Genomic DNA, 12,667 nt, shown 5'->3' on the forward strand with positions numbered 1-12,667 from the left:
GGTTTTGATGGGGCGGCATTGAATTTATTATGTATTATAAGTGTGTTATTGTTTTATAGGATATAAATCCAGAATAAATACGAATGCGTTTCCATCGTCCAACTCCCTTTCTACACACGCGTATAAGCTGACGCTACCCTTTCCACCACAAGAGTACTGCGATTTTTATGTTCATCGCCTACTGTCTGCTGCTGAGCATGAGTGCTCATTTACTGAGCTCTGATTGGTTGTGAAGTTTTTGCTTTGAAAAAAAGTAGAAAAAATTCAATTCGCCATTGATCACTATGATTGAATGATTTTGCATCCATTTTTTTTGTATATGGACACTTATTTAAAGAAAAAAAATAAACGCACATTTAATAACAAAAATATAAATGTAAATTTTTAACATTGCGAATCTAATTTTAGGCCTTTTTTGTGTCAATTGGCGTTTTACAGACTTTTTAGGCATGTAGCCGTTGGTGGCGCTATTTAGTTCTACATTTTTTGGAATCTGGCATTATTTTTCCCAATCTGGCATTATTTGAGACAGGCTACGGCATAATTTAAATTTTATCGCTGGCAACGCTGCAAAGAATGACAAAGGATTCGTAAATCAAGCGAGAGGTCGTTGTTGACTGTTTATTGTGTGAAAAAAAGAAGGAAAACCATTTAGATTCTCAGTATTAACTGGTACACGTGGTTAAGTGTTATTTTAGGCACAAGTTCTGTTTAGATTGAGACTAGAATACGGTATATTTTAGCCTGTATAACTCTGCGAAAATGTCGGTTGCCTTCGTCCCTCAACGGCAGAGGGGAAGAGCCATGCCTGACCAGGCAACCATACAAAAGGTAGGCTAAAGGAAGGAAACACTTGAACTATACTAGGCCTAGGCCTACATTGTAAATAAAAAAATGGGCCTTTTTTATTTTTTGAAAAAATGCTATTCAGAAAGTTCTTTCTCTGACTGCCTCATTAATATAATAAATAATTTAATAGTTATATGCATCCTAAAATTATTTTATTTAGCCTACCTAATATTAATAATAATAATAGTTGTGCAGTTGTGCTATAAGCCAAAAGTAAGTAATAATAATATAATAATAATAATAACAGGATTTTTATAGCGCACATACCACTCAAGAGTGCTCAAGGCGCATTAAAATTATTAAAAAAAATAAAAACAAATCATACAAATGCCTGACAAATAAAATGCAATTTCTTTGGAGGGTCCCCATCCGTTCTCATTCTGTCGCGGTTCCGGACCCCTATGTAGGTAACCATGGATGGCATAATAGAATAGTATAATTTATCTCATTTTAAATTTATTCACAGATGCTTGATGAGAACAATCAACTGATACAGACAATAGTGGATTTTCAAAATAAAGGAAAAGGTGGAGAGGTTGCTCAGTAAGTAACATCTCTAAACAAGAAAGTATTGTAGATTTTCCATTGTGCTCTGAAGCAGAAGAATGACTGGTGGACCAGCTACAAGCGGTCATGGTGTACAAAAGCAATCTTTTCACCCTGCTTACTCTTACGACGGCATACCTAAGAACATAATATGTTGATATTTCCTGTTTTCCATGAACAAGCAGAGTGTAACTAATAAGATAAGATAAGATAACTTTTATTGATCCTCAAAAAGGAAATTCATTGCTCGTCATAATAACAAAGAAAACACAATAAAAACAATATAGCATAAAACCATTCATATAAAAACATCTAAAAAATTACAAGATAAAATTATCTTCTTGACTTCCTGTTGTACTGGATGATACCGGAGGGAATAAAGGATTTAGCAAATCGATTTGTTTTCACACTGAGGAGCCTCAATCTACCACTTGGATTAATAATATTCTCTATGTTGTTTTGTAGACTTCCTTGAGGCATGACCTATTTAGATAGTTCCTCAATCAGTTTAAAACATAAATTAAAATATATCGTATTATATTTGTTATTTCCCTCAGATACCAACAGCTTCTACACAGAAACCTGGTGTACCTAGCAACACTAGCAGATTCAAACCAAAATATGCCATCAATTATGGGAGTAAGCTTTCATCTGTTATTTAAATAGGTTAATAGTTTTGTTAAACACCTAATTATTTTATAGCTTACATGTAATTTAATTCTTGTTATCATTTTATTAGAATCCTCAAGGAAATCAACCAACGCAGTCACAAGGAATGCTTGGGCCACATCAACAGGGAATGATGGGATCACATCCACAGGGCTTGCCAGGTTCCCACCCACAACCCATGCAGGTTAACCATCAACAAAACATGTCAGGACATCACCAACAAGGAATGGCAGGTTCTATGTCACAAGGCATGCAAGGATCACATCAACAAGGAATGCAGGGACCACATTCGCAAGGTATGCCTGGTCACCACCAGCCAGGAATGTCCGTTCCACATTCATCCAATTTGTCAGGACCACATTCACAAAATATGCCAGGCCCACATTCACAAAATATGCCAGGCCCACATTCACAAAATATGCCAGGCCCACATCCGCAAAGTATGGCAGGTCATCAACCGAACATGTCAAGTAATCAACAAGGGATGCCTGGACCCCATCCTCAAAGCATGCCAGGACAACACCCACAAGGTATGACCAACCCTCATCCGCAAAGTATGCCTGGCCCTCATCCACAGTCAATGTCGGGCCATCTTCCTCAACAGAGTATTGCTGGTCCACAACATCCTCAACAAAGTATGTCTGGAAACTCTGTTTCAAATATGTTGGCACCAACATCTTCAGGAGGAATACAGAGTGGTCCTGGGCAACAAAGCCAACAACAGGCATCAACAAACCAAGGACAACAGAGCATGCCTCCTCCAAGCTACACCCCAAGCTCAACTCCAAACAGTGTTAGTGATTCAGGCTCTGGATCGATGCCACCGCCTGCTGCCCCTCCAACATCATCAGGAATGCCCATGCAACAGCTTCAAGGTAAGAAGAGGTGGGGTATTTCCCTGAGTAGGGGTTGGACGTATTGTTAAAACATATATTGTTCATTTCATAGAAAAGTGTCAAATTAATAGGGGTGTCCTCTGAATATAGGTGTCCCAAAGGAGGAATTCTACTTTACCCACACCCAATAAGTTCCAGGCATTTGTATTATATCTATTAACACATCTATTGGCACAGTTTTATTTTATAAGAAAAGTTTTTTTAAATAGTAATATAATGTATATACTGAGGAATGAGTTTTTTAAATCGCCTAATCCAGGACCATCTCAACAAATGCAGCAACAAATGCAACAGCTTCAACAGCAACCACCACAGCAGCAGTCAATGCCACCATCACAGGCACAGCAGCAACCTCAGCATTCTGCTGCAGGATCACAGTCAATGAACACACCTAGTAGGTTCTCTGATAGCATGGGCGGTGGTGCGCCAGCACCGGGCAATTACGGGTCCATGGGACCACCGCAAGGTAAAGGTAACTAGGCTGGAATTTATCATTTTGATTGAAACATAGTTAAGCAGTGCTTTTTTTATCAAACCATTTTTTTTAGGCAAGTTTGATAAATCTATTCTGTATTATCAAATCCTAATTAATGCTTGTTAATGACAATCCGACTGTCAATTAAATTGTTTGTCAATTTTGGCTTTGATATTTAAATTATTTGTGTATTTGATTACAGGAGGAATGATGGGTATGCAGCAACAGATGCAGCAGCAGCAACAACAACAACAATCCCAGTACCCAATGCAGCCCAGGTATCCATCTCAAGGTGGAAATCAAATGATGCCACAAGAACAACAACAACAAATGGGATTCAGAGGGCAACAGCAATCAGGTATGCTTAACCTTACTTGTATTCAATATAAATCTAGTTTATTCCGGTTTTATACAATAAATCCAGTTTATTCTGATTTTCTACAATAAATCAAATTTATTCCGGTTTATTGCAATAAATCTGGTTTATTGCAAAACAATCCAGTTTATTCCGGTTTATTGCAATCCAGTTTAGTTTGGTTAATTGCAATCTAGTTTATTCTGATTTATTGTAATAGATCCAGTCCAGTCAAATTTACTGGTTAATTTCAGTTTATTTTGGTTAGTTACATTCCAGTTTATTTTGTTTTTTTTTAGTTATATTATACAATTTTTCTTCAGGTCAAACCTCATACAACCAGTCACAGAATTTCTTACCACAATATCCTGGACAACAAAGCTATCCATCCCAGATGCAGCGACAGAACTACCCACAGGGCCCCAACATGCCATCCGGTAACCAATACTCTGGTAGCCAACCTGGTGGTTATGGCAACTACCAACAAAGCCAAGGAGGTCCACCAGGATATGCATACAGACAACCACAGCCAGGTCAGCAGCAGCAGCAACAACCTGGTTATGGGGGTTTCCCACAGGGTCAGTACCCAGGTGGTTACCAATGAAGGGTTTGGAATTGTCCTGGACACTTAAAAACAACTTGTTACGCTGGAATCATAGCTGATTTTTTGTACTGTATCTATATAAAGTATAATAGGCATATTGCGTAATATAGGAAAGTCTCCTGTGATACCTGTATCATAAACTGCAAGCCTAAGCTAACATAATACAGGCACCACATGTGATACACATGTGACACTGTATTATAGACCATTTCTGCTTTTCGGATTAATTACTACAATCTTTCGGTCATGATTGCAATGGCCAGCCATATGATTTTGGCGAAAAACACTAACAACAACCAAATTGGATTCCGATACTACAGCTGGGGTGATATGAAACATTGCTTATAGCTTTACTTGATAAATTAAAATAATTTCCAAAATGTTCTAAAGTTTTTACAAAGGTTAAAGGGGAGCTCCGGGTTTAAAATTTTGCTTGTTATAAAATATAGAAAATAAACTTTTACAAAAACATTGGAACCCCTAATTATTTTTCGACAGCACTGAAGAGGCAAAATGAATGTTGTGAAATAAGCTGCGTTTTTTTTAACAAATACTGTAATGCAACTTTTTCGTAATGATACAAATTTTAATGATTTTTAATGTCATACAATCATTATTTGGATAAAATTTGTGTATTTGCTCTCTTTTAACACAAGAATAGTTCATGAGGCTTATTTCATAAGTGAGGTTAACATCAATGTATATTTATAATATAAACAACAGAAATCCTGGAACCACCCTTTAAAAGTAATAGTAAAAAGAAAATGTCATAATACTTAAATACTACAATAAAAATGAAACAATAAGGTTATGTATACATAGTCATTGTATTACGCTTTACATGCTAATATTTATTAAACTGATGAAGTTATTTGAAAGTGATTTTTATTTATTTAAAGAGAGGGTGAAGATATTTGGAAAAATACTTATTTCTTTGTCGGGCTATTACAATGTGCAACACTTCATTATTTCGTTTGAGAAGTTTACATCGTGAAGGTTCGTTGGCTCCTAAATTGTTCCCGCCAGATCGTTCAGTAGCACATTCACTATTCATCTGAACCAGCATTGTCCGAAACAAATTAAGATCTCTTTGAAAGTGAGGACCATAGTGAGCAACCTTATTCCATAGAGTTTGATTAAAGTGTGTGTAAAGTAACATATCAACTGAATTCCAATGTTGGATTGATTCTGTAAGATTCTGCGTCAATGGTGTTCTAGCTAGTCGTGCGTTCTGTTTTATGTACAAAATGTCCTCCCATGACCAGCAAAGCAGTTGTCGAAGAATCACCAATGATTCGTCCAAGTGCTCTAAAATAACAACCATTTCAAATTCCTTATCAAGCCGTTGAATATATCTGTCTACTACTTCTAAATCGCCGTGATACTCGTGGTCTAACCCAAGATCAAAGATCTGGCTGTTCTTTGCGTGAAACCACGGAACACCTTTCATTCCGTACCAAGTAACATATTTTAACTTTTTCCGGTAAGAATCGGGTTTGCGAAAGAATTCTTCAAGACGCTGTTGTCCGGTTAATTCTTTACTAATACCCATGTATTTTGATAGTTCGAAAAATGAGAAGGCAGATTCGAACTGAGTGGTCGGTTCCCGGATTATTGTAATATACACGGTGCCTGGTTTCATGAATGCGTCCATGACTGGTCTGGAGTAACGTATATGTATCCCCAATAGGTTGTATTTATAATTTTTGTAATCTTTAATGCTAACACCCAAAGGTGGTAAAAAACTATACTTAGCCATGTCGCTGGAAAGTCCTTTTAAAATTCCGACGTGACCATTCATTGTACTATTTTTACTGAAAACAAATGAGAGGTTGTTACGGTATCCAAAAATATCTATTATACTAGCTAAGGTGGTGCTACCAGTTTTATGTGTTTTTATATATGCAATGTTTGTATGCATTGAGCAAGTTTTGGTCATGTGCTGTCCCTCGTCACTCCAACTCGATAGGAAATCCTCAAAACCATTCGAAGTAAGCCTACTGCCATTTTGTCTGTAAATAATAAATATTCGTTAGTACATTGACGGACATCGATTGAATTATAGATTATTAATATTATAGTTATACGATAACTGTGTTAAATATTGAAGTTTAGCTCCAGTTTTAGAATGTCTATTGTTTTGAGGTCATGGGCTTATGCTATTACAAAACTCGTTCTGCATCTGCATCACTGTCAAATGTTGTTGCAATATGTTTGATGTGCCCATGTTGTAGATGTTATATCACTACCATATCACTACCATATTTGGGCACATTAAACTTTTTTGTCGAACTAGTTTGATAGTGTAGACAGAGCTTGAATGCATTATCGATTCTATAGGCAGCACAAGAAGCATGGCATATTGATCGATCAAAGGAATTAATCAATTCAATTGGTCCTTCATGCGGAGATTATCGATTGAGTATGCTTTTCAACTTACTTATTTGGGCTTCCATAATTTCTGTCCGGTAGAATCAATTGTGACTTCTCTTGATTATAATAAGAATAAGTTATTAAGACTAACAAAGTCATCATTACGAAAGCATATAGTAATCTCTGTAAACACAAGTTGAAATTGTAAGTTAAAAATGTATATATAATAATAAATTTCACTACAAGTTATAGATGATCTTCATTGCCGATGTTCTTGTTGAGTTATTGGTGTATAACAATAAATAAAATGTGTTAACAATATATCATTATTTTGCTTATCATCATGTTCAAAATATACAGTGTCTTAAAATAAGTATTATTAAGCAGATGGCACTCTATAAAGCTTGGTTCCCACTAGAACGTGAGAGCAACGCAAGCGAATTGTTGACCAATGAAGCGCGTCAAGTTCGGATAATCCGTCGCGTGATTGGTCGACTTACTTATTGCGCGCGCTGACTTAAGCTTGATTCCCTCGTTTACTTAAATGTAATTAAAAACTTCCGTATATATTGAGCATAAATTAGGCGTACTGATGAATCAATGAATCAATTAATACGTACTTTAAGACAGTATAAGTTCCTCCTTTGCTTGACAGGCCTATATAGTCCGGTCCTCATGCTAACAGGATGAAACTGGGTTAGGTATGGACTTAGCCTATTCGTATGGGATCGACTGCTGGATTCTGTTACCTCCATGACAAATTCTACATTGACACATTTAATGAAAGCAAGAATGAATGAACCATGTATTAATCAAGTAATTAAAACAATATACTTTAAAAATCAATACAGTTAACACTTTGATTGAGACCTACACTTACCATTTAAAAAAAATGAATTAGACCTATCGATCGTATGGAACTGAGCCTAAACTTGTGGCGTCGAAATCGAATAGGCTGAGAGTACTCTGTGCCTGTATATTATAATGTATTTTATCTTGTATACTTGCCTAAAAGATAAACACCAGGGGCAGAATTAAGACTAAAGCTCTGTCTACACTATCAAACTTTATTTAAAAAAAAAATGTGATGTGCTCATGTGGACATGATGATGTCATAGCACTACAATATTTAAGCATATCACTTTCATATTTGGGCGCATCGCACTTTTTAAAAGTAGCTTGATAGTGTATGTAGACACACAGCTTAAGATGTTTGAAGGAATGTTTCTATGCCCTCCAAGTATTTGTTCCCTTGGCAGATAGCCGGCCTATAGGCGGAACTCTTTTGCCTCAGTTTATAACCTATTCGGTTTTCAGAAAATCCAAATTTCAACTGGAGGTCACAACACATGTACATTATAACAGTGAGTTATACATAGTAACTAGTCTAGGCCATAGACCTACTATCCATTCATATCTATCTGCTATTAGAAAGTATACAACACGCTACAATTAGCAAATGAACGTGATGATTCTGTAACTGTAGCGTGGATGATTGTTCAATCACTATAATTTAACTGTTCCATGACTAATGAAATGTATAGCCTACCTTTAAATGTCAGCTAGCATGCACACATCAGTATGAATGGGACACGTCCACCCGAACAAAATGCATGATATCTCCATTAATCAATAATGAATCATTAAATCAAAATTAATATAATCGACATGTTAGGCTAATGTCATGTGTCAGGATTTTTCTTCATATCATTAACAATGTTATTTTGTGCTAAATTTTATTATTAAGTTTATCCAAGTTTTGGCATTTTTATAAATTGTCACGATTGTTGTAATTCAGTTTTTTTAAACTATAAAATACAAGAACACTAATTGAAATAAATAAACCTTGATTATTATAACATTACTACTTCACTCCCAAATACGTAATAAGACTTTGAGAGTCTTGTGTAGGCCTATATGTTCTGTCGTGTGAACAGCATTGCCACCTTCAAGAAAGATAGTCAAGCATTTTTGCTAATGGCAATTTGCAAAAATTTAATTATTTTTATAAAATTAATAAGTATGTACAATTCACTAATTTACTACTGTAGTAAATACACTTTTACTGCCACCACGTAGGCCCTATAATTTTATTTTTTCCTCTTTCAAAATTTTTTAAATATTTTTTGTAATGTAGTTTAGTTAAGTAAGTTAACAGTGCGTATGAGTACCCCAAAAGCTTTCCATAGGCCTAATACTAAAGCCTATTTTCCACTAGGCGAATCACGAACGCATCAGCTTATACGCATGCGTATTCATGTTTCCATCTTCCAATCCCTCTCTACTACGCATGCGTATAAGCTGATTCGATTCGCGCGAACAAATTCACCTATAAAAATAGGCTTGCGTGAATTGTGGACGCTAAATCTAGTTACCATTATAATAATTTTGACGTGGTCTCTCGTCTCACCTAAAAATGATTATCATCAATTGAGAGAACCGTAAGCCTATATCGGAGGACACAATGTATTAATAAAAACAATAAACAAATATATTTTTTCAAACATTTTTGTTAAATTAATTCTATATTTAACATAGGCCTATAATACTTAGTGCCTACCACTATTATTTCAATTATTATCAATATAATGACTGTTATAATATTAATAAACTAGCTATCAAACTACAACGATGAACCTTAATATGCATTTTAATTATCAGTGAGGCCATGAATATTATTAGTAGGCCTAGTATTTATTGATATTCATAACAGAGGACCATTGCTGCTAAAGCCAATTACTACAATATATAATATTACTGTTAAATTGTATATTTCTATAAATTATTAATCCATTCTTGTATCCCTTTAGGCCTATAAACCGTGTTTATGTATCCAGAACCCAAGGAAAACGCCCATGAGCGGCCTCGACAGTGCTGTATAGGATGTGAAATTATAATCAGTTGTGATGTAGCGACAATCGGAAAACTAAATTCAAAACGACCCAGGAATTCTTCTCTTGTTTCAAATAAAACGATTCAGTAAAATAATGTGGAGAATCATTATCAAACTGAAAAATATAATAATGTAGAATTCTTAAATATATATATTCAGCCTGTTACGTTAAATCTATTGCATCATCGTAAAGCTACTTTTCACACGACGACGCCGCTCAGTTCTGTATTCAAATTCCACAAGTGTGAATGCAGCTCTATAGGCCTACTCTACATTTACCGCCTTCACTGGCAAAGCTTAGGTCGAGTTTACACACGTACGTAACATGTGTTTTACCTTGATTTACCTTGACCTTTAGACTATAAACCTGTTAAGGTTTGTGAGTCCCTCTTTGAACATCTTGGTTATATGGCTCAAACTTTAGGTTGTGGGTTTTCCAGTGTGTTTCAAGATGGGTTTTAAAATTATTTATAGAGGATGCATTTACTATATGATATGGCAAACTATTCCAATCATTTACTGCAGATATTGAAAAGAATTTCTGTCTGTGTTTCGATTTACTATGAACTTTTTTAATTTTAAAATTGTGGCCTCTAGTTACAGTTGTTTTGAATGGTGTCTGTATTGTGTGCTGTGTACGTGTGTGTATTTAAAGTTTTCTAGGCGATATAACTATTATTATAATATGGTTAACATTGAAAACCAAATTTAATTACCTTAAGTTGTCCGTTAACTTGTACGAATACGCCATTGTCAACAGTAAGTTGCGAATCAATATTTGATGTAACGTGCATGGTATTACTTGGTAAACTCTAAAAAAATAATTGTTTTAAGAAAAAAACATAGAAATTCTGTTTGCTCTGTTGGCGGAGAACAATATCCAACGGATACAGCACGAACTCAAAACAAAAACATTACAAAAAATGTCTACATGATGTTTAAGGCTCTAATAGCTCCTGGAAAGAAACTATTTGTAAATCGTGGCTTATTGGCCTTAATAGAACGAAATCGCCGACCGCTGCGCATCAACTGGAACATACTAGAGGCCGGATGAAATTGATCATCTTTGATAGCCACTGCCTTTTTCAGAAGACAATCCGAAAAATTGTTCTCCAAATGCAGATCCAATTATACACGATGCGGTCTTGACTATTTTATTTAGGTCACGCTTTTCATTTTCGGTAGCGCCTACCGAACCATCCGTTAAAGATACGTTATGCCACTCTCTATAACTGACCTATAGAAAGACGACATAATTGCAGAGTTTATACCATGACCTAAGTCTACGTAGGAAGTAGATTCTTCTTTGGGCATTTCTAATAATGTTGCTGACTCCTGACTCAAGTAGTGATGACTACGAGGAGAGCATGATCCGTAATGTTTTTCAATTTATAACACAATGTGTACATTATTAATTTTTACAAATGAAATAAGGAGCCAAAGAGGTTACTCGGCGTATAGGCTGCCTCTTCTCATAGATTTTATTGTGAAGATGTGTTATTAAAAATGTTGAGTGATGATGATGTTAAAATAGTCTCGAATTATAGTAGGTTTGTCTTGATAATGCCTTTGATTTGTTTACGTCGGTTGGTTAAAAAAAACCCGTATTCTTTGTACTGTACCTTCAACTTATCTATTATGTTTTTTTTCCCAATAAGCCTTTCACCTTCAAAAGTCATTGTCGAAACATCAACCTGTGACATAAAAATAATATGTTATTGTGCTGTCATTGTCTGAAAGGGCATTTTCTTACGTTGCGTAGATTGCGTTATACGTTGGGTCGCTAGTGGGAACAAGCTTTATGACGTCTTTGTTACGTCTTTAGCGCGCAAGAATTTCTCAAATTTGTTATAAGTACAAACAGTGAAGTACGAATAGTGAAGTACGAATAGGCCTAGTGTTTTACTCACAAATAAACTTTCCAACTTTGAACGGTCCTTGTCATATGTTTCATAATAATATGTTGCGAACTGCACACCGACTGAATCTGCATTAATAGACATCTTGAAAACTGTTATCAACCAGCAATACCAACGCCTGTAAATGAAAACGAATTAGTGGGCATAAACGACCGATTCAATTGTAAAAGCATACCGACCAATCAACGCTTAACAAGCATTTTTACGATATAATTATTAATACAAATTAACCTAATTTCATGAGTGGTTCAGGGTTGTTATTTGCACAATCCATCGCTTCTTTTGATCAATTCTTTTTGTAATGTTGATCCGCAGTATATCAAATAGTTAGGTTCTAAGAGGATTTTGTGTAGAAAATCTAATTCCCACGAGATATACGCATTGATACCATTGTTTAATTTTAAATTGATGGTCACTTCTTGATTTTAAAATTCATTCAGGCCAAGAGTTAAGTCTGGTCTCTTGTTATATTCAAGATCTTGATCCAGTCTTTTTTTGTGACGTTAAGTCTACACACATGCAATTATTCTTCCTTCAAAAGTCACAAAAAAAAAAAAAAAATCACAATCCGGTCAAACTATAGCCTACCTGCATAAAATGACAGAAAACTTAACTTCAATTACCTTGACTTGAGGCCTTCTATACTGTAGTCCATTCAATGGTTAAAAAGCCCCTTTTAATGTATCCAACAGAGTTGTATCCAAGGATTGGGAGAACTCCACAGTTTGAATGAATGTTTAAAGTACGAAATAAAGCGCGCTTATTTTGTCACGCCGATTTTGTCACGTGGATTGAGGAATGGATGTTTACACATACCCTGTATTCAGCTAGGTTGGAAAGAAAGGTTGCACTAGCAAGAAAAACAAACGTACAACACCCCTTTTTCAAATTTCTACTTTCCACGGGAAAATATTTTATCTCCGTGGACGGTTTCCGCTCAGGATAGATACAGATTCTACATGTATATCAGGGCTTATTTTACAACTCCCTAATGGGACACGGTTTTCCGCTTCGTACCGTTTACCACTCGTCTGTGTAAATTGGTCTTAAGTCTCGATTTAATATCCCGTCAGCCAGTTAGTTCATCA

The 12,667-nt window shown here is 35.5% G+C and overlaps 3 protein-coding genes across 4 annotated transcripts; 1 reads left to right on the forward strand and 2 right to left on the reverse strand.

Moving 5' to 3' along the window:
- Window positions 1-576: 576 nt before the first annotated feature.
- Window positions 577-5,387, forward strand: LOC140056846 (uncharacterized). Of its 2 annotated transcripts, none has more exons than XM_072102346.1 (7): window positions 577-831; window positions 1,316-1,392; window positions 1,953-2,034; window positions 2,135-2,939; window positions 3,220-3,432; window positions 3,638-3,793; window positions 4,114-5,387. In XM_072102346.1, the coding sequence occupies exons 1-7, from the start codon at window positions 763-765 to the stop codon at window positions 4,392-4,394; spliced, it is 1,683 nt and encodes a 560-aa protein (XP_071958447.1). In that variant the 5' UTR covers window positions 577-762; the 3' UTR covers window positions 4,395-5,387. The 2 variants fall into 2 exon arrangements, with proteins under 2 accessions (XP_071958447.1, XP_071958448.1); XM_072102347.1 differs by having other exon boundaries at window positions 3,220-3,426.
- LOC140057599 (galactosylceramide sulfotransferase-like) lies at window positions 5,284-6,195 on the reverse strand. The gene has a single exon (XM_072103314.1). The coding sequence runs from the start codon at window positions 6,193-6,195 to the stop codon at window positions 5,284-5,286; it is 912 nt and encodes a 303-aa protein (XP_071959415.1).
- A 2,521-nt stretch (window positions 6,196-8,716) lies between these two features.
- On the reverse strand, window positions 8,717-12,249 carry LOC140056916 (uncharacterized). Its single transcript, XM_072102440.1, has 5 exons — window positions 12,203-12,249; window positions 11,571-11,697; window positions 11,283-11,354; window positions 10,377-10,472; window positions 8,717-9,775 (listed from the first exon to the last, which is right to left on the reverse strand). Exons 1-5 carry the CDS (start codon window positions 12,232-12,234, stop codon window positions 9,665-9,667), a joined length of 438 nt encoding a protein of 145 aa, XP_071958541.1. The 5' UTR covers window positions 12,235-12,249; the 3' UTR covers window positions 8,717-9,664.
- Between the last annotated feature and the right edge of the window lie 418 nt (window positions 12,250-12,667).

Source organism: Antedon mediterranea, chromosome 8 (genome assembly GCF_964355755.1).
Source record: "Antedon mediterranea chromosome 8, ecAntMedi1.1, whole genome shotgun sequence".
Taxonomy (NCBI): domain Eukaryota; kingdom Metazoa; phylum Echinodermata; class Crinoidea; order Comatulida; family Antedonidae; genus Antedon; species Antedon mediterranea.